General features: G+C 49.9%; 1 protein-coding gene and 1 non-coding gene across 4 annotated transcripts in view; one reads left to right on the top strand and one right to left on the bottom strand.

The window, feature by feature from the left end:
* KIF3C (kinesin family member 3C) overlaps positions 1-20,510 on the bottom strand; it is a 63,952-nt gene that overhangs the window by 38,141 nt on the left and 5,301 nt on the right. For all 3 annotated transcript variants that reach the window (XR_007151012.1, XR_007151011.1, XM_047853325.1), the window contains exons 2-5: positions 3,018-3,119; positions 2,251-2,373; positions 998-1,116; positions 388-504 (exon numbers count right to left, since the gene is read on the bottom strand). Coding sequence is in view for 1 of the 3 variants with exons in the window: in XM_047853325.1 (XP_047709281.1) it covers positions 388-504; positions 998-1,116; positions 2,251-2,373; positions 3,018-3,119 (461 nt within the window). In the remaining 2 variants the exon portion in view is untranslated. The remainder of the gene's footprint in view (positions 1-387; positions 505-997; positions 1,117-2,250; positions 2,374-3,017; positions 3,120-20,510) is intronic.
* On the top strand, positions 8,318-8,391 carry TRNAR-CCU (transfer RNA arginine (anticodon CCU)). Its single transcript has one exon. It is a non-coding gene; the product is annotated as a tRNA-Arg (tRNA).

The raw sequence follows: 20,510 nt of genomic DNA, 5'->3' as shown, positions 1-20,510 counted from the left end.
TCTGTGTCGGATTTACCTTCTGTCTGGAGAGTCTAAAATACAGTAAGGCAAACATTAACTATCGTCGCTGTTTTTGGCACCCGAAAAACGAATATTCACCAAACTGACAGAATGTTATCATTCACTGGGAGTGCCAAAAGGCTGAGACGCTCTTCCTCTCCGTAGGTCCCTCATGGGGCACCCGAGGAAAACACTTCGTTTTTGGCAAAACACCCTTCCTTCGTGAAGACCTCTGTGTTAGGTCTCGAGAAATCCATACTCCATCAGAACTTTCCCCACCCTTCTCCAAAGGCACAGAAGCCTCTGTCTCCCGCAGGCTCCTGGCCACCCCCAACCTCGGGTGGGCCGGCAAGTGCCTAGGCCCAGACCAGGGGGAGAGAGACTCACACTCCAGCTGGCACGAGCGGCTGGAACTTCCACTGCTCCTCCTCGCAGTCCAGGAAAAGCCGATTCATGATCTTGTTCTTCTCCTCAGGGGGGATGAAGTTCTCGATGATTAGGTACCTGGGAGCAGGAATGAGGTAGAGATGGGGAACTGGGGGGGGTGGTAAGAGACCACACAGCGCATGTGAAGGTTGAAGGATTAGAAGCAAGAAGCAAAGAGGCAGAGGGAACAGAGGAGAAAGCAGAGAATTGGAGGAAGAGGGTCCCTACAGAAGTCACAGAGCTTGAAATCACTGCTTCCAATGCAAGGACTGTAAGCTCAGGGCCTGAGGGGTGACCCGTGGCCAGCACCCAGCATGCACTTTGGGGGACTGATCGTATACAGGCAGAGCAGAGGAAAGAGAAGGAAACAAGGAGAGGAGGTTGATAAGCAACTCTAGAACTTAGACCTCGTCCCCATCCCTCGACACATTCTCTTCCTAAGGGACGTGGACTCCTGGGTGAGCAGACGGCTGGAATGAGGCCTTCAGGAAGGAATTAAGCCCATCAGGGAGAGGCCAGGGAGTGAGGCACGGCCGTGAGGACCAGGACCGGGAAGGGGAGGGGGCCCTACTTGAGCTTGAGCTCCCGGGTCTGCTCGTTCTGCGCCTCCTCCAGGTCCTGCCGCACGCGGATGTATTCATCATGCTGGTCCTGGATCTCTGCCTTCACCGCCTGCAGCTTGGCGTAGAGCTGCGTGGAGAGAGGCGCAGCTCAGAGGCTGTGCAGTGTGGCAGCGAGGCCCCTGTGACCCAGCCTGGGCCCCACCGACGCAGGCTCAGGGTCTACCAGCTGAGTTTGGGGTGAGGTCCAAGTCTGAATCTCCCTCTTGCCCCGTCACAAATCAGGGCAAGTTATTCAAAGGGCTGTCCTGTCCCTCCCAACACTAGGGCCCGTTACCTGCTCCCTCTCAGCTGCTGGCAGCATTGTGGAATGTTCAAACTGAAAGGGACCCGCGAGACCTTTTAATCCAACACCCTCTTTTTTATAGAAGAGGTAACTCAAGCACAGAGACGCTCAAGGCGACACAACTAGTTAAGAGAAGAGTCAGAATCGGGACCCAAGTACACAACAGCTGGTGCAGGATCCAGGGAGGGGAAGGGGGCCTAAGCCAGTTTGCAAGGTGACCCATCCCACTCCTGCCTCTCCAGGGGCTCTCACGAATGGGGGTGTGGAGGGCAGCACAGAGCCTGCTGTCCCACTCCTAACCCACCAAGAGGCAGGTATGTCCCTGGAAACTGCCACTGTGGCTGGGCAGCCTGGCCGGCACTGGGGCAGCCACGTCGACAAGCCTCAGGGTTCTCCAGGCTCTTCCCAGAATCCGGGCCGGAGTTTGCTGTCCCTATACATGCCCTTCCCTGGCCAAGGACTTGGCAGAGTCCCGGAGAGCAGACAGTCTCAGCCCTTCCCCTGTCCACAGGCGCCTCTGGCTCCCTTCCTGAGCTCCCCCAGGCTGTGTCTCCTCAGGTCTCCTCGACACTCCGGGCCCTGTCCCAGGCCTGGCTACCCAAATTGTGACTCACTGATGATACTGTACAGGGGAAAGTTACCCACCGCCGTGAGGATGGCAACTGGAAACTGGAAGCGAAGGCCTTCCGAGCCTCTCAGGCCCTGCCTGGCCCAGGAGCAAAGGCTCTGTTCCACTCCAGCCCCAGACCCCTGCCTTCCCCACCCCTCACCCCGGCAGCCCCGGCAAAGTAACTCGGGGCTTCAGCAGTTCAAGCCAAGTGGGGAAGGGGCCCTATGACACATACCCCTCGGGAGGGTGACTGTCTTGGGGAGAGGCTGCCGGGCCCTCACTTGACCCCTTCGCCTGTGGCATCTCACCTTCTTGAGTTTCTTGGTTTTGACCTCCACCTCCTGCTGCAGGGACGTGTAGGTGCCCCGGAGCTCCATGGTCTCTTCATCTCGGAGCATCATCTCCTGCTGCATTTCCCGTTCACGGCGTTTCTAGGCCAAGGCAGGGAACAGGGGCTCAGTGGGGCAGCGTGTACCGGGGAGGGCCAAGGGAGTTCAGGGGACAGGTGCATCCTGCCTTGCATGGGGTCTGGCTGCATGGTGACCACAGATGCCAGGGGGGAGAAGACAGTGTCCCATGGCCCGTGGCCCCTGCTTCTACCCCAACCTCAGTGGAGCCTCTTTGAACCTTCTTCTTGGCTCATATAGCTGGCACCTTCTAGGGGTGTCCAGCAGCTATAGATTCCCATCATACTGGCTTCCCAGCTTCCTCACCCTCTCCCCTTGCGGTGTCACCGATGACCGGTAGGACCAACAAATTGTGGTTCTTGAAGACTTCAGATGTGGTCATACAGATGGAAAAGAACGTTCGCCCTTGTGGCAGGAATTAACACCAGATGCCCCATAGAGGCTGATGTCATGGAGAACTGCCACTTCCTCTCAGCCATCGGCGGGCAGTGCCCCGGACACAGGCAGGCTCCTGGGCTGGTGGACCCATGGGATCCAGGGCATCGGGTCTTAGGTTCTTAGCACTGTATTCCAGGGATCTTGAGTCCATGATGGCTCACTGCCCCATGCCCTCCGGACAAGACCTCAAGGCCATGCACCCCCACAAGACCTGAAGCCCCCAGCCCTACCTGCTCCGCAATCTCCTGCCTCTTCAGCTCCAACATCTTCTGCTGCTCATTGGTGTGATCCATGATGTTCCTGCCCCCGATGAGCAGCTTGCTCTCCATGGCCTGGGGACACAGAGGGATTAGGTGAGGGGCTTTTCAAATGGCCATGGCATCACCAGCTTGAGAGGTTTGGCTTCCCTGCTCCGCGGTCCTTCCGGGGGTGGACAAAAGATGTATCCCAGACAGGGCCTGTGGTCCTCACTGAGAACAAAGTTTCCCCTCCAGCCTCCTGGGCTCCAGCCCAAGGCTCCCATTGTCAAGACTGTCAGGTGAGGCAAAGAGAGGGCATCCCTCGGGGAATATAGACACCTGATCTGTTTGCTTTGGATACAGATGGAAGGTTGGTTCGCCATGCCTAGGAGGGGCGTGCAGAAGGCATCCTAATCCTGGCTTTCGGCTGGAGCTGGTGTTCAAGAGTGGGGAGCAGAGGCTCCAGTCAACAGGCAGCCCAGCTCTTTAGCTAACTGGCTCCTGACTCAGGAAGAGGGCTCTCAACACACGTGTAATCTTCAGCTGACACGGAAAGCAAAAGCAAAGGAAGACCTTGCAGCACTAAGGGGCAATATGAGGTTCCAGAAGCAGCATGAGCCCTGGAGAGCTCCAGAAAGACTCGGGTTCTGCCCACTAAATGCAAGGCCCTGGCCAAGTTACCCCCTTTGGCTCTCACATCCGTAACACGGGAACTGCTCTGTTCCAGGGAGGCCGACAAATATTTGCTGGGTACTATGTGCGAGGGGCTGAACTAAGCCCCTAACAAACACCATCTCTGATCTCCATCCTCACCCTAAGAGAAAGGTGCTATTGCTTTCCCCACTGAACAAATGAAGAAACGGGAGAGTAACCAGCCTGAGGTCATGCAGCTAGTTAACAAAGAGGGAAGATTTGAACCCGCCACCCTCAGTCCGTGAGCTCCTGTGCTGGGTGAAAGCCCCCAGCCCGGTGCTAAGCACACGCCTGCCAGGGGTGCTGGTTGACTCTGAAGCTTAACTGGTCATGCATTTGTATAAACTGGGTAACCTGTGACTACATAAAATGCACTTTCATTCTTGCTAATCAGAGGGTGCTGCCCCAGGGCACTCCAGCTGTCCTCTGATTTCATCCCAGGCTTCCCGGAAGGTTGAAATCACCTTGAGCCACCAGAAGATATTGGCTGCCTCCCCACTGGAAATTTTCCCAGTGGAACCGGCTGACCTGCTTGAGGGCTCTCAAAGCAGACGGTGCTGTCACAATGTGGGAGAAAGGAAGACCCTTTGCCACCTGTGAGAGCCCCATCACCGTGGACAAAGCGGGACAGGGGTTAAGGGTTGCTTTTGGGGGTCAGAGGTTGAGCTGTGTGAGGATGCCATTGGGCGCTGAGCAAAACCGGGCCAGTCAGAGCGGCCCCACACAGCCTCCAAAGCCAAGGGCAGGGCTGCCGCAGAGCAAGGGGCCCCCCGGATAGCTGCCTGTCCTCACGGCCACACCACCGCCACCTGCTGGGCTACTGCCCCTCCCCTCCAGGCCTTGCTGTGAGTTACTATCTCACCACCCAGCCCCCCCCCCCCCCCCCGCCCCCCACCACAGGCACAAACTCAGCCTAGATTCTTCCTTCTCACCCAAGGCGGCTATCCTTTCAGTGAGTGACTCCTTAAATCTTGTGCCCCAGGCACCTTAGCTTCCTCACCCCAGGCCCTGCCCTGAGTGCAACCCCCCACCTCCCCTACACCAAGCCAGTCATCAGACCCCTTCAAGTCTGCCTTGTTAGGGCTCGCGCCATTCCCACCTTTTCATCCTCACGACCGACACCTGCTGACTTCACTGCGGTCTCCATGACTCACCTGGGTTTTTGCCATGGACTCCCTGCTGCCTCAGTTTCCCCTTCCATCCACCCCCCGCATGACACCCAGGGGCAGTCACCAAAAACACAAGTCTGAGCCTGCCCCTCCTCTGCTGCGAAGTATTTACCAGGCCTCCATTCCTCGCAGGATAAAACCCAAGGTCGGCAGCAGCTCCCTGCCCCGCGGGCTGGCCCAGCCCCCCAGCCTCCCTGGCTGCCTACTCCCCAGGTGTGCCCTGTGCTCCAGTTCCACCCAAAGAATCCCAGCTCCTGCAGGGAACTAAGTCAAAGAAAGACAAATATCATATGATTTCACTCAGATGTGGCATTTAAGATACAAAACCGATGACCATAAGGGAAGGGAAGCAAAAATAATATAAAAACAGAGAGGGAGACAAACCACAAGAGGCTCTTAAATACAGAGAACAAACTGAGGGCTGCCCGGTGGCATGTTGGGTGGGGGGAAGGGCCGAAGGGGTGAGGGGCATCGAGGAGGACACCGGTTAGGATGAGCACTGGGTGTTATATGTAAGTGATGAATCACTAAATTTGTTCCTGAAAAACAAAGAATAAATTTATTTTTGATTAAAAAAAAAAAAAAGGAAGAATTCCAGCTCCTGGAATGTGCTGTGCCTTTCCACGACACCGGGCTCCTCTTCCCACTCCACGTCCACCTGGAAAATCGCTCCTTATCCTGCAAGACCCACCTTGAGAACCTTGGGATGTTTTCTCTGATTCCCTCAAATCTGCGCATTTCTTCCTTTGGGCCTGACTAGGACACGTCCCTACCATTTTCCCAGAATGGACCATTACTGCTGATATCCTGTCTCCCCTGTGAGCTCCTTCAGGGTAGGAATCGTGTCTTGGTGCTCGGCACATAGTAAGTGCTCAATAAATGTGTGCTGAACTGAAAGGAATCCCTGAGGTGGTCCCAGAGGGGGGTTCTAGGTCCTTTTCCTGGGCCCGCTCATCCAGAATAGAACCGGCCCTTTCTGGCAACTTCTCCTACTTCAACTGACTGGCCCACACTCACTGGTGCAGGGTGAAAGGGCAGAGCAGTGGGGTCTGAGAATCTGGGAAGCCTGGCAGGAGGGATGGGACGGGTGTGAAGAGGCAGGAAGGAGACAAGGCAGCAGTTCTGTCATATGCGGAGGAAACCCCCTCCTGCTGGGGCCATGGATAACTGATCCCTCCAAATACTGGGTAATGAGATGTTGGGGGACTTGGTGTCTGGCCTGGCTTCCCGTTCTGGAACACTCCAGCCCTGAGTCCTCGCACTTCCCGTGGTACTCTACGTGACTCTAGTGTTCTTCACTCTTTGCCACCTCATAAAGACACGACTTCTCAAACTTGGTTGCTATATTAGAGTCACTGGGGAGCCTTTCAAATTCCCACTGCGGGGCCACATCGCATTATAATCTTGGGCCCTTCGGCTCATGACCGGCCGTGAGAACTCCCAAGCCAGGTGCTCCATGGAAGAGTCTGGTAAGGAAGGTGCGGGGCCACTGCTGATGCCCCAGTTTTCCTGATGGAGTTAAGGACGGGGACCCGGGTTGAGAGAGAACAGGACAGGGAACCAGGAGGAAGAAAACCATTATTTTCTTTGCTGGTCAGCTGTTCCATATTTACTTCTACTAAACCTTTAAGAATTGGGTCTTAAACTTTGATGTCTATTAGAGTCACCTGGGGAGGTTTTATTAGGCCCAGGCTACACCCCACTGTCAACCAAATTGGAAAGGGGCAGGAGAGCCAGTGATGAGGTCTGGGCATTGGTGTTTTTTCAAGGTTCATATTTAAGAATCACTGCTTTTTTTTTTTAATTAATTAATTTTTATTATTTTTTTAATGTTTATTTATCTTTGAGAGAAAGAGACAGAGCACAAGTGGGGGAGGGGCAGAGAGAGAGAGGGAGACACAGAATCCGAAGCAGGCTCCAGGCTCTGAGCTGTCAGCACAGAGCCCGATGCGGGACTAGAACCCATGAAATGCGAGATCATTACCTGAGCCGAAGTTGGATGCTTAACCGACTGAGCCACCCAGGGGCCCCTAAATTTATTCTGAGAGAGAGAGAGAGAGAGAGCACAAGCAGGGGAGGGACAGAGAGAGATGGAGAGAGAGAGAATCCCAAGTGGGCTCCACACTGTCAGTGCAGAGCCAGATGCAGGGCTTGAACTCAGGAACCGTGAAATCATGACCCGAGCCAGAATCAAGAGTCAGACACTTAGCTGACTGAGTCACCCAGGTGCCCCAGAATCACTGCTTTTTGAGGTTCCCCCCAGAATCAATATTACCGGGGGACTTGTTACAAATGCAGGATCTCAGGCCCTACACAGACCTAGTGAATCAGAATCTGCTTTGTAAGGAGATCCTCAGGTGGCCCGTGTGACATGCTTTAAGGGGCATGCTGTTAGCACCATCATTTTCCTTACGAAAGCTCCGACAGGTTAAGTAATCCATCCACCGTCAGTCACATCACGGCCATTAAATTTAAATGGAAAATCCAGGCCCAGGTCGGCCTGGCTCCAAAGCCCATGCTCTTTCTACTCCAGACATTCTGTTCAATGTTTTAGGAAGCAGAACCTGCTAAGAGAAGAGCAACACGTTTCCATCAGGAGAAAATCGTGTCTGACTCATCCCCATGGTTATTCCGGTACATGGGGAAGCCAGTGGCCAGAACGTTAGAGGTTAAAATACCCCTGCCTTGGTTAATTTAGATAGGGGGGCTGGGGTCGGTGGGGGGGGGGGTGGTAAGGAGACAGAGAAGGGAAGTATATTCTCGTAATAGGGGGGTGGATTAGGAAAAGGAAACAGAAACAGGCATCTCTCTGGATGGAAAACTGTTCAGATGTTAAAAGACAGGACTGATTTTCACTAGAAATCACACAAGAAAGAGAACACTGGCCAGATACCCAGCTCCACAGATGCCCCCAGAGCTTCGTAAGTGGTAACGTCCAAGAGAATTTCTAGGCCGTGTGAGCTGACAAAAAAAATGTCAGATGAGCTTCAATTACAGTTTTACATTCTGGGAAGAAGTAATCCTAGCTCTACTCATTAAATGATAGCTGTGAGCAATCAGTTATGAGTTAAAAAAAAAAAAAGTGGGGGAGGGGGGAGTAATTCTCTATTGTTCCCAGAAGACATTGGCTTAATATGCTTCCACAGCTAAAAAAGCCACTAGCATCTGGCCAGGCACCATCATGAAGGCTTTTTTGGAAACAAAACAAAAATCATTCTACCCTAATATAAAATGGTGACGCAGCTCAATCTGGAGCACTGTGTGTAGTTCCCTCACTGCGTCTCTGGGGACACGGAGGAGAGTGATCTAGAGAAGGGCGGCTAAAACCATCCAAGGGCTATTAAAAATTAGGACTCTTTAGCCTGCAAAGACAAAGAAAGGTTACGAGGATAGACCTGGAAACTATACGATCAAAATAGGTGTGGGGGTGCCTGGCTGGCTCAGTCGGTAGAGCATGCGACTCCTGATCTCAGGGTCGTGAGTTCGAGCCCCAGGCTGGGGCATAGAACTTGCTTAATTAAAAAAACAAAATAAAATATGGGGCACCATATGTGGCTCAGTCGGTTAAGTGTCTGACTCATGATTTTGGCTCAGGTTATGATCTCTTGGTCGTGAGATCGAGCCCTGCATCAGGCTCTGTGCTACGTGCAGAGCCTGCTTGGGATTCTCTTTCTTTCTGCCCCTCTCCCGCTCAGGCACACGTTCTCTTAAAATGATAAACGTTAAAAAAGAATAATAAAATAGGGGCACCTGGGTGGCTCAGTCAGTTAAGCATCTGACCTTGGCTCAGGTCGTGATCTCGTGGTTCATCAGGTGGAGGGAGCCCTGTTCTGACAGTGTGACAGAGACCGCTTTGGATTCTGTCTCCCTCTCTCTCTCTCTCTGCCCCTCCCCTGCTCATACTCTCTCTCTCAAATGAATAAACATTAAAAAAAAAAAATGTTCCCTTTAAAAGATAAATTAAATTAAAATAGGTGTGAAAAGGAAAGATCCAGGCTTTTCCAATCAGTCCTGGTACATAGAGGAAGAGCTTATACTTTGGGTTTTTTTTGACAAATAAAGGGAAGTTCTACTGTTCATAAAAGGTGGTAAATTTATGGAATTGGTTATCTCAGGAGGACTGTATTAAATATCTAACAGTTTATTAAGGGATTCTAAAGACACTTTTTTTTTAAAGTAAGCTCTATGCCCAGTGTGGGGCTTGAACGCAGGACCCCGAGATCAAGAGTTGCTCTGCTCCCCCAGGTGCCCTCCTGAGCACACATATTTAACCTTTTATTGTCTTTCTCTCCCTTCAGGAAAAAAAAAAAAGCACTAATATCAGAATAACCACAGAAATAAAACAAAATTAGGAAAAGACATATTCCTCACATACTCAGCTTCTTTTATTTTCCCTGTTTTTCCAGATTTTTCCATATGCACACATCATTTTTTCACATCAACAGGCAAGGTATAAATATACACTCATGTCCTGCTATTTCCATTTAATCAAATCTCTCCAGAATTTCCTGTTACTTCACTAAGCTTTATGACTATAAATTTGATGATTACATAATACAGCAGCTAATTTAAATATATTTCATTAACCTGCATTAGAAGATATTTTGGTTGTGTTGGGGCACCTGGGTGGCGCAGTCGGTTAAGCGTCCGATTTTCACTCGGGTCATGATCTCACGGTCCGTGAGTTCAAGCCCCGCGTCGGGCTCGGTGCTGACAGCTCAGAGCCTGGAGCCTGTTTCAGATTCTGTGTCTCCCTCTCTCTGCCCCTCCCCCGTTCATGCTCTGTCTCTCTCTGTCTCAAAAATAAAAATAAACATTTAAAAAATTTAAAAAAAAAGATATTTTGGTTGTGTACAATGTTTATGACAAACATCCTTGTACCTATAATTTTTTGGTTTTTTTAGATGACTTTCTTAGAAGGAAATTTCAGGAGTGGACAAAGGATTATAAACATTTTGTCTATCTTAGAACATACTGCCAAATTCTAACAAGTTTATACCACTTAAACTACTGCCAGCAATAAATAATGGAGCTGCTTTTATTACAATGTCATAGGCACAAAGTATTATCATTAAAAATTGCTCTAGGGGCGCCTGGGTGGCTCAGTAGGTTAAGCGTCCGACTGCAGCTCAGGTCACGATCTCACAGTCCGTGAGTTCGAGCCCCGCGTCGGGCTCTGGGCTGATGGCTCAGAGCCTGGAGCCTGCTTCCGATTCTGTGTCTCCCTATCTCTCTGCCCCTTCCCCGTTCATGCTCTGTCTCTCTCTGTCTCAAAAATAAATAAACGTGGGGCGCCTGGGTGGCGCAGTCGGTTAAGTGTCCGACTTCAGCCAGGTCACGATCTCGCGGTCTGGGAGTTCGAGCCCCGCGTCGGGCTCTGGGCTGATGGCTCAGAGCCTGAAGCCTGTTTCCGATTCTGTGTCTCCCTCTCTCTCTGCCCCTCCCCCATTCATGCTCTGTCTCTCTCTGTCCCAAAAGTAAATAAATGTTGAAAAAAAAATTTTTTTAAAAAGAAACCTTTAAAAATAAATAAATAAATAAATAAATAAACGTTAAAAAAATTTTTTTTAATTGCTCTAATAGTAGATATAAAATTGAGGCTTCCCATTTATTTTATATTCTCTATACCTTTCAGGTGGACTTGTGGAGGGCTGAGCTCTCCTTTCACAACATATCCTTTTACGCTTTTTTCAAGTTATTTTTTTTTTCTTGGTGATCTTTAAGTAAGGAGACAGACCTCTGATTGAAAACAATTCTTTGTTCAGCCTCCACTTTCTCCAGCTACCCACACCTAGTCCTTTGCTCTCTTCATTCAAAATTCGGCCTGACAGGGGTGCCTGGGTGGCTCGGCTGGTTAAGTGTCCGACTTTGGCTCAGGTCATGATCTCGCAGTTTGTGACTTCAAGCCCCACATAGGACTCTCTGTCAGAGCAGAGCCTGCTTCAGATCCTCTGCCCCCCCCCCCCCCGCACCTCCCTCTCTCTCCCTCTCTCTCTCAAAAATGAATACACATTAAAAAAAAAATTCTGCCTGACAATGTCCAAATGGATTCAAGATACCCATTTAGACAGTCAGGCAGACTTTGAGCTGCCAATCAGTCCTGGAATCTGCTGTTCCAGCCAAGACCACCAGGGCCCCCAGGTTCTGAGCCTCCCCTACCCGTACAATAGGACTCTCAGGACTGATTTCTCTGTCAGTTCTTGCTAATTGGCCTTCATGTTAGATCTCCTCCTTGGATCTCCTCCTTGGATCTAGAACTCTGCTTCAGGATCTCTCCTTCTGGCTGGGCCCTGGGCTCTATGAAGAGAATTCTGGATGATGTCTGACTGTCTGTTATCACCCCACTCCCATTTGTCCACAGCCCCTGTGCTTCTCCGCCAGCCCCGCCGAAACCCAGCACAGACGTGGTCTGAATGACAACTGAATTTGCCTTTCTGGTGATTCACCAAGTCTTGCCCACTTGTCCAGCCCACGCTGTCAGCCAAGCCTGGCTGACAGAGCCTGTCTTATGCTAGAAGTGGGGGGGGGGGGGGGGGGGGGGGCTGGTCCTGGCACAACATCTGTGGGCAGGTGCAAGGTCTCAGCCCCCACCTTCTCCCCATTCTCAACCCATGCTGTCTGCTTCGCCCCCACGCTCTGAAATATGTCATGCATGACTTCAATTCTTTGCTTGGAAACATGGGTGGGATTTTTTTGTTGCTTTTACTTTTATGTCCCCCTCCCATTTTTCTGAGGATACCGGTTGCCATCTCCTCCTTTTCTTCAGATCTCTGTCCTTACTATCACCTATGGAGGACAGGGAGGGACAGGGATGCCTCAAATCCGTAGGCCCACTTCAGGCTGGGATTTACTAAACAGAGGGGCTGGGAATACAGGGTTCCTAGTCCCCAGGAACAGTTCCCTGGAGCTCTTAGCTGCCCTAGTTAATGCTGCCTTTGTGATCTCTCAAGGCAAAAGACAGGTGGGTGGGGCCTGTGGACAGGACTGGGTTTGGTCCTACTGGTTCTAAATAAGTCCAGTGTAACTAAAAGGCCAGCAGAGGCTGTGGGGGTGGAAGAGGCAGGGCTGGGCGCTCCAGGGCCATGGTCTGACTCTTGAGAGACTGATACAAATCATGGCATAAGTAAGGCAGCCTCAGCAAATCATGGACCCCACCCCCTTTGCTTTACAGATGGGACACTAAGATGTGTCAACAGAGATGGAGTAGTCTAAGCCTGGAGTCTCATAATCCAGGAAATTTTAAGTGTAATCTGGGGGTGCCTGGGTGGCTCAGTTGGTTGAGCGACCGACTTCGGCTCAGGTCATGATCTCACGGTTTGTGAGTTTAAGCCCCGTTGTCGGGCTCTGTGCTGACAGCTCAGAGCCTGGAGCCCGCTTCGGATTCTGTGTCTAACCTCTCTCTCTGCCCCTCCCCCACTCATGCTCTGTCTCTCTCTGTCTCAGAAATGAACATTGGGGCGCCTGGGTGGCGCAGTCGGTTAAGCGTCCAACTTCAGCCAGGTCACGATCTCGCGGTCCGTGAGTTCGAGCCCCGCGTCAGGCTCTGGGCTGATGGCTCGGAGCCTGGAGCCTGTTTCCGATTCTGTGTCTCCCTCTCTCTCTGCCCCTCCCCCGTTCATGCTCTGTCTCTCTCTGTCCCAAAAATAAATAAACGTTGAAAAAAAAATTTTTTAAAAAAGAAATGAACATTAAAAAATAAATAAAATAAAGAAGTGTAATCTGCTCCTACATTGACTATGTTCTTTCCAGATAATTTCCCAATTTGACCAGGGTCTTGATTCCAGGCATTAGAGGCGGCTGCTGTGACAACTGATAGCCCATTTCACCACAGGGACCATGTCAGCCTTCAGGCCCAGCTTGGGATATTCAGAGGTTCACCCCTTCCTGTGCAGGGTCCAGTGCAAGACCAGAAGGAAGAGGAAGGAGGCCTCAGTACTCATTAAGCGCCAATCTGGAAAGATAGGAGACAGCCAGGCCCAGAGAGCCACTCTTCTGAGAAGATACGATCAGGTATGATTTCACAGAAGCCAGACAGGCTCTGCCCTGCCAGCGCCAGCTAATCTATGACATTCTGAGGGCGACAGGAATCACAGATGCAACTTGCCATGTGCCTGTGGCCAGGCTAGGTCCTTTTAAGCTTAATCATCCCATTTGAGATAACAAGAATGATTGCCATTTGACATAAAAGGAAACTGAGATTCAGACTGGTAAACAGACTCGCTCAAGGTCATGGAGCCAGTAAATGGCAGAGGTGATATTTGAACAGCAGCTTCCTAACTCCACTGGCGTCCTTTTCCCCGTTCCACAGCTTTCTCCTGAGTTCAGGAAGGAAGGAGCCTAGGAGAGAAGCAGCATTTGGTATTTGCACCTTTGCCAATTCGGGAACCATCAGGAAAGCTCAGGGCGCCATTTCTTTCTCCCTGAGCCGAAACAGGCAGATCTCTGCTGAAGATGCTTTTGCCTGAGGCATCTTCTGGGGGCCTCTGAGATGAGTGGGTTAGAGTCTTAACCACATGCCTGGGGGGAGGCTGTCAGTAGCACTAGCATCCCGGAGAGAGGCTAACCCCTGGAATGTTCATGGGAAAGGCCACCTCCCAAGTTCCACAGAGGAATGATATAAACAGCACTGGGCATGTCAGAGAGCCTGAATGCTGGTACATTTGCTATGTAATCTATTACAATCTATTTGCTATGAAATCTAGGGCATCAGACCCTGGACTTCAGTTTCCTTATCTGTAAAACAGAAGAGAATACCACCAACTTTGCAGGCTTTGGGTAAGAACGGTGAGTTGGGTAACAGATGTGAAAGTACTTGGTAAGTGATAAAGTGCAATCAAATGTCAGCAGTTACTTGTCAATCAGTGTCTACTCATCACAAAGAGCAACACAAAACAATCAGTGGAACAGTCCTTGCTCAAATCTCTTGTTACCACCACTCCTACTGTCACAGGCCTATTTCTCCTTCTGTGGCTCCCTCGTTACAGATCTTGAGAAGATAGCAGTAAGAGGAAAAAAAAAAAAAAAGAAAGAAAGAAAAAAGAAAAAGAAACCAAAGAGACAACAGTAATGGGAAGAACCGTGCTATTTGCAGCGATTTTCTGCCCCGGGGGACAGAAATCAGGAGACTCGGGCTGTTTCCTGCCTTGAGTCTCCTTGGATGGCTCAAAGCACAACAGAAAGGACTGGTCTCTCAAATGCTAGGAATTCTCCCATCAAGAAGAAAAAAATTAGCGATCAGGAAGCATATTGGCTGGGGAGTGAACTGAGCTGGACTCCGCTCCCAGCTTTGTATTGGACAGGGGATGGATGCCCCTCGGAGAAAAGCGGGAAGAAAAAAAACAGCCCGTTCACTTCAGTCAGAAAACCACAAACACCTCACATCTGATCCCTACCTTCCTCCTTCTCCCCTACTTCCCTTGTTTAGATGTAGTGTTCTAGAGGGTGTCTCTCCAGCACCAGGGATGCAAGTGAACAACAGAACGCTATAATGTCAGAACTGGATGAGACCTAAGGAGGCATAAAGGGCAGACTCAGCATTTGACAGCCTGGGCACAGGGCCAAAGGGCTTAGGTGGGTCACTGGGGTCATACAGCCTCCAGCCCCCAGGCAATGCTTGGTCATTCCTCTCCAGTCCCCACTGCCCATCATTCAGGCTGACCTCTAACCTTGGGCTCCTGACCTGCTGCTTCTGAGGTGAATCAGCAAATAGTATAGAAAGCAAGGAATCATCTACTGATCATGTCTTACAGTCCCTGGGAGGGGAAGTGACTTGTCCACGGTCACAGGATTACCAATAACTGAATATCACTGAGAATGATTATCAACCCTGGATCTCCCTCAATTATTCATTTTTTTTTAATAATTTTTTTTAACGCTTATTTATTTTTGAGACAGAGAGAGACAGAGCATGAACGGGGGAGGGCCAGAGAGACAGAGAAGGAGACACAGAATCTGAAACAGGCTCCAGGCTCCGAGCTGTCAGCACAGAGCCCGACGCGGGGCTTGAACTCACAAACAGTGAGCTCATGACCTGAGCCGAAGTCGGACGCTTAACCGACTGAGCCACCCAGGCCCCAATTATTCATTGTTTGTTTTTTTTTTTAATTTTTTTTTTCAACGTTTACTTATTTTTGGGACAGAGAGAGACAGAGCATGAATGGGGGAGGGGCAGAGAGAGAGGGAGACACAGAATCGGAAACAGGCTCCAGGCTCTGAGCCATCAGCCCAGAGCCCGACGCGGGGCTCGAACTCACGGACCGCGAGATCGTGACCTGGCTGAAGTTGGACGCTTAACCGACTGCGCCACCCAGGCGCCCCTATTCATTGTTTTTAAGGCAATCTTCCAACCAGGTGTTAACACATTTATATATTTTTCCTCCCTTAAAATTTTTAGATTAGTTTTTATTTAACAAAGTACTATATGCTTGCAGTAAAAATAAAATGATAAAGGTAAACAAAGTATAAATTGAAACATGAAAGCCTCCCTCCCCATTAAAATTCTTAGAAATAACCACTATTAGTGAATTCTCATCATTCCTTCCAGAAATTTAAATAATTTAAAGACTTATTCAACTATACCTACTGATACATGCTTCTGGTCATGGGTACTCGAAAAGATTTGTTGATGATATGAATGAATGGAGCCAGGTGAGTTAGGGGCGGGGGTTTGCATCATACGGAAGGCCAGAGATGGGTTGATTTAAGCATCTCTCCAGATAAGAGCTCCCACTGGGGCCTATTAGCCCGGGATCTGGCATGAATCTTTCGTATCTGAGTTGGTGTTACAGTGTGGAGGTAAAGATCGTGGGCTCTGGAGACAGGCAGACAGAGGCTCCTGTTCTGGCCCTAACTCTTCCTAGGCACGTGACCCTGGGTTGTTCCTTCCTTAAGGAGTCTCGGTAGCCTCACTGGTCACGTCGAGATTAAAATAGTACTACTTCATGGGGCTGATGTGCGGATTAACGAAAAACAATGCACATAAAGAACACAGGCAGCGTGTTTGGCTGTACGAAACCTGCACTAAAGAAATGGTAGCTATCATCATCATTACTATTGTTGTCATTATTATTCTGCTGGCTCACCTCAAGAAAGGAGAAAGCCTGCAGGTCCGTCACCTAGTGCTATAGAAACAGATCAGCTCAGGACCTGGTACTCCTGTTAAGTACATCTGGCAGGAAAGGGAGACGACTGAGAAATAACTCTAATATGACCAGGAGTTAATGCCCAGGAATTTCTCAGCATATTACAAATTCTAGATATACCAAACCACAAGAACAGGTGCCCTCTGAACTCTGGGAACAGGGATCTGCCTTGCACAGCTGCATGGCAGAATGGCTAGCTTTGTGGGAAGAGGGACCATTTTCTTATCTCCTCAGGCTACCTGGTTCAACAGCTCTCAGGCCAAGAAGGCTCCAGAAGCGCCCTAGACTGGTCAGGTGCAACAGGCTGGCAGGGCATGGCAGGAGAAGGGTGCCCTTCTCTAGCTGCATTCCAGGCCTTGCCTCTAGTCCTCAGAGCACAATGAGAACATTATCATAGCCACTTGATCCAATCTTGTGCTATCTGGGGGCTGGAAATGACTAAGGGCAATAATACAGTCCTCCAGTCAACACACATAGGGAGAAACCCAACACTGGACCAAAAGGCCTGCTGAGCCTCGACATAACTCGAAGCCCAAAACATCTGATGGAAATGTATGAGTCTTAAATGCTTCTTGCCAGGCAGATCTTTATATTATAAAACGCCCCAGCTCATGGTAGTTCTGTTAAATGATCACACTGCTGCCAGGGATGGGAAGGAAGAGAAGACACAGATCCCATCAATGCCGAGAGGCCATGGACTCTGATCCTAGATGTCAGACGCAGCTCGGGGCACCCATCACTTTGTATCAGGAGGCTTCTCTCAAGGATGGTGGAGGACTTAGCTGAGATGGGGGTGTGTTGTGTAGTCCCTGATGACCCAGCCCCGTAAATCCGAGTGTCTGGCATGGGACTGGTGTCCTGGGGGACGTGGAAGGCACCAGACCAGCTTTGGGGAAGTAGACACTTCCTAGATTACTGGGGAGTCTCTCCAGAGACTGGTAACAGCCCTATTCAGAGACCAACGTGAAGACCAGAGAGCGGAACGATACTGGGTATTTAACTCCCCCCTCCACAGCACTTTTTCTCCTCCTGGGGCTCCTTCTCCCCAGAAGTCCTGCTGTTCGCCCCTTTACCCACTTTCTCCTTCTTTCTCCCTGCCTTTATGACCCCACTTCTCTTTCCCCTCTTCACCGTCCCCTTCTATTTCTTTCCTGTCTTTCTCCCCGTTCTCTTCTCTCTTTTCTTCATTTCATCGTCTTTTTCTAACTGGCCACGATAGAGAACTGAAAATTATTTTTTATTATTGATTGAATGCATACATTAAAACAAACCCTCTGGTCTTAATTTTTTCTTTTTTCTTTTTTAGGTTTTATTTATTGGGGCACCTGGATGGCTCAGTCAGTTAAGCATCTGACTCTTGATCTCAGCTCAGGTCTTGATCTCAGGGTTGTGAGTTCAAGCTCCACGTTGGGCTCCATATTGGGCTCCACGCTGGGCATGGAGCCTACTTAGAAAAAATAGTAATAGTAATATAAAGTTTTATTTATTTAAGTCACCTCTATCCCCAACATGGGGTTCAAACTCATGATCAGGAGTTGTATGCTCTTCTGACTGAGCCAGCCAGACACCCCTAATCTGAATTTTCAAAAAGATGAACTGAGTATTTTATATTTTGCTCTAAAAAAATAGTATTTCCAACAATTAAGGACTTTTAGGAGGAGGAGGGGACTTTAAAGACCATCGAGTTCAATGGCTTTGCTGATAGATAAATCCCTTTTGAGCGCCTCTGACATTCAGTTTCTCCTTGAGCCCTCCCAGGGATTGAAGCCCACTACCTCTAGAAGCAGCCCATTTCTAAGTGTTAGGAAGTTTTTCATATTGAATTTAATCTGCTCCTGTAATTCCCATCCTCTGGCTACCAGGACAATCTAGGATATAAAAACAGGACAATCAAGGCGCCTGGTGGCTCAGTCAGTTAAGCATCCAACTTTGGCTCAGGTCACAATCACACGGTTTGTGAGTTCGAGCCCCACATCGGGCTCTGTGCTGACAGCTCAGAGCCTGGAGCCTGCTGTGGATTCTGGGTCTCCTCTCTCTCTGCCCCTCCCCTGTGCATACTGGCTCTCTCTGACTTAAAAATAAATAAACATTAAAAAAAAAAAAAACAAAAAACGGTGCAATCATCAGAAAGTGAGGTGCCTATTAGGTTCAAAAGATGGGGGTAGGTCAGCTGGCTGTGAGGTTCTCCCACTGGAGTAGCTGGCTTGGGTGGGCAAGATTGAGGAGATATATGGCAGCCAGCCACTGGCAGGCCCTGAATGCCAGACTAAAACGTGGTGTGTCTGACTTATCAGGAAGGTGAAGCCAGGAGACACTGTCCATGAGGCAGTAATAAACAGTTGTTATTTACCGAACACTTCCATGCCAGGAACTGTGCAAAGTGTTTTAACGCTGATTATCTCATTTAATCCTCCCAATAGCACTGACGTAGTGGTACTGTTATTGTTTCACTTTATAGAGGAGGTAACTGAGGTCTCAGAGCTAGTAAGTCACTAAACTCAGGTCTGTGTCTGATGCACCTGTTCTGAATACAGCACGCTACAGAACAAGGTCAGCAGAGAGACCAGGATGGGAGACCCCAGTCTGGGAGTCATTTACACAGAGGGAGAGAGTGTCAAGAACAGAGGGTGAGGGTCCCATTTAAGATCTCTTCTAAAGACGGGCCCCCAATCTCCATCTCTGGTCTTGTGCCTCCTCTTAAACTCCATCCATTCATCTCTAGCTGCCCATTGGATTTTGTCACCTCAAGTTCAATGCAGCCACACAACGTCCTGCCATTTTCCACCACCTTCCTAGCAACCAGGTTGCTGATCTTCCTAATTCTTTAAGCATAAAAGAGGATCAAATTTTGTGTTAAACCAACCCGGGCTCGACTGGATTTGCCACATGCAAAATATGAGGCCTTGGGCAAGTTACTTAACCTCCATGGGCCTCGGTTTAACAGCTATAAAATGGGAAGAGTGACACCACCTTTCTTGGAAGGTGCTTGTGTGGATTAAGTTGCATAATTTATAATACAGTATGTAGTATCGTGCTTGGCACATAGCAAGTGTTAAGTAAACGGCATTATTACTGTGATCACTGCTATTTCTGGAGCTTGAAACTCCCTTTTTGCATAGCTTCTCGTGGTTAATCCCAGTGCTTATGAGTGGGGGGGTGGGGGGGGGGGAAGAAGAGGGACCTACAAAGTGGACAATAAAAATTCAATGCAGTTTGTATTCTCTGCAATGACCTCATCCCTTTGGCTTTGGGAGCCGCTGCTGCAGGGTCTCTTTTCTACACCCACCACAGACAGAGCTGGGCTCCGGCCAAGACCTGCCTGCTCTTCTCCCTCCAGACCTAGTTACGTGGGGACCAACAGGCATGCCTCTTCCCCTCCTCTCTTTAACTGGAACCCTCATTTTGTGTCATCTGCAGCCCTGACCTCCCTGAGACACACTTCTGTTTTCTCTCTTAAGTATCCAGGATCAAAGTTTTAGAGATTACCTGGTCCAATCCCTCAAACAACTCAGTGCGAAATTAAAGTAGTCATTTAAAAAACGTCTTGCGGGGCGCGCCTGGGTGGCTCAGTTGGTTGAGTGACCAACTTTGGCGCAGGTCATGATCTCACGGTTTGTGAGTTCGAGCCCCGCGCCGGGCTCTGTGCTGACAGCTCAGAGCCTGGAGCCTGCTTCTGACCCTGTGTCTCCCTCTCTCTCTCCCTCCCCCACTCATGTTCTGTCTCTCTCTGTCTCAGAAATAAACATTAAAAAAAATAAAAAACCAAAAAAACCAAAAACGCCTTGCACAATTAAACGTGAATAAAGTGGGCCTTCTCCCAACCAATCCATATGCTTTCACCAGTGCTCACCGCAGTCCGTGCACTGTGCCCAGACACATGTCAGCAGAGCCACAGCCTCAGTTGTGGGTCTGTGACTTGCCCTGCGCCCCCTTCCCCATAGGCCCTGGAAGCCATCAAGCCCCCTGGAGGTACTACATAAGGGTTGCTAACGATTCGTGAGAAAGCAGGCGCTGGTCACAATCGCAATCACAAGCAAGCACACATTTGCACACCTAACACCCCCTGAGGCCCACGGTGAACACAGAAGGAGAGATGAAAGGAGACTCCAAGGAGACAGGCACTGTGTTTGTACACAGTGAGGACAGAACAAAGGAAGCAGGGAGCCTGGAGGTGGAAGAGAAAGCGGGCGAGACAGACTGTAAGATGAGTCAGAGAGTGAATGAGGGCACTAGGTCGCATCAGCTACCGCTTAGTTGCCCCCAGAGGGTGGTGTGAGCGGGAAGAAGGGAATGGGGGGAGGCGAGAAGGGGAGTTGATGCCGTAACTCAGAAGTGGGAACCAGAGGAGAGTGTGGCTGATGGGGAGCAGAAGCTCAGTTAATTTCCAGGAGGGACCCGAGCTCCCAGCCTTCTGAGTTCTCCCACGTCTTTCTTGCCCGGCTCTGCTTCCGGAGCTGCAGGGTTATGGCAAGGCCGTGGGG

The sequence above is a fragment of the Prionailurus viverrinus genome, chromosome A3 (genome assembly GCF_022837055.1).
Source record: "Prionailurus viverrinus isolate Anna chromosome A3, UM_Priviv_1.0, whole genome shotgun sequence".
In the NCBI taxonomy this organism is placed as follows: Eukaryota; Metazoa; Chordata; class Mammalia; order Carnivora; family Felidae; genus Prionailurus; species Prionailurus viverrinus.
Note: the sequence above shows the minus strand (reverse complement) of the source record. Positions and strands in the feature narration are given on the sequence as shown.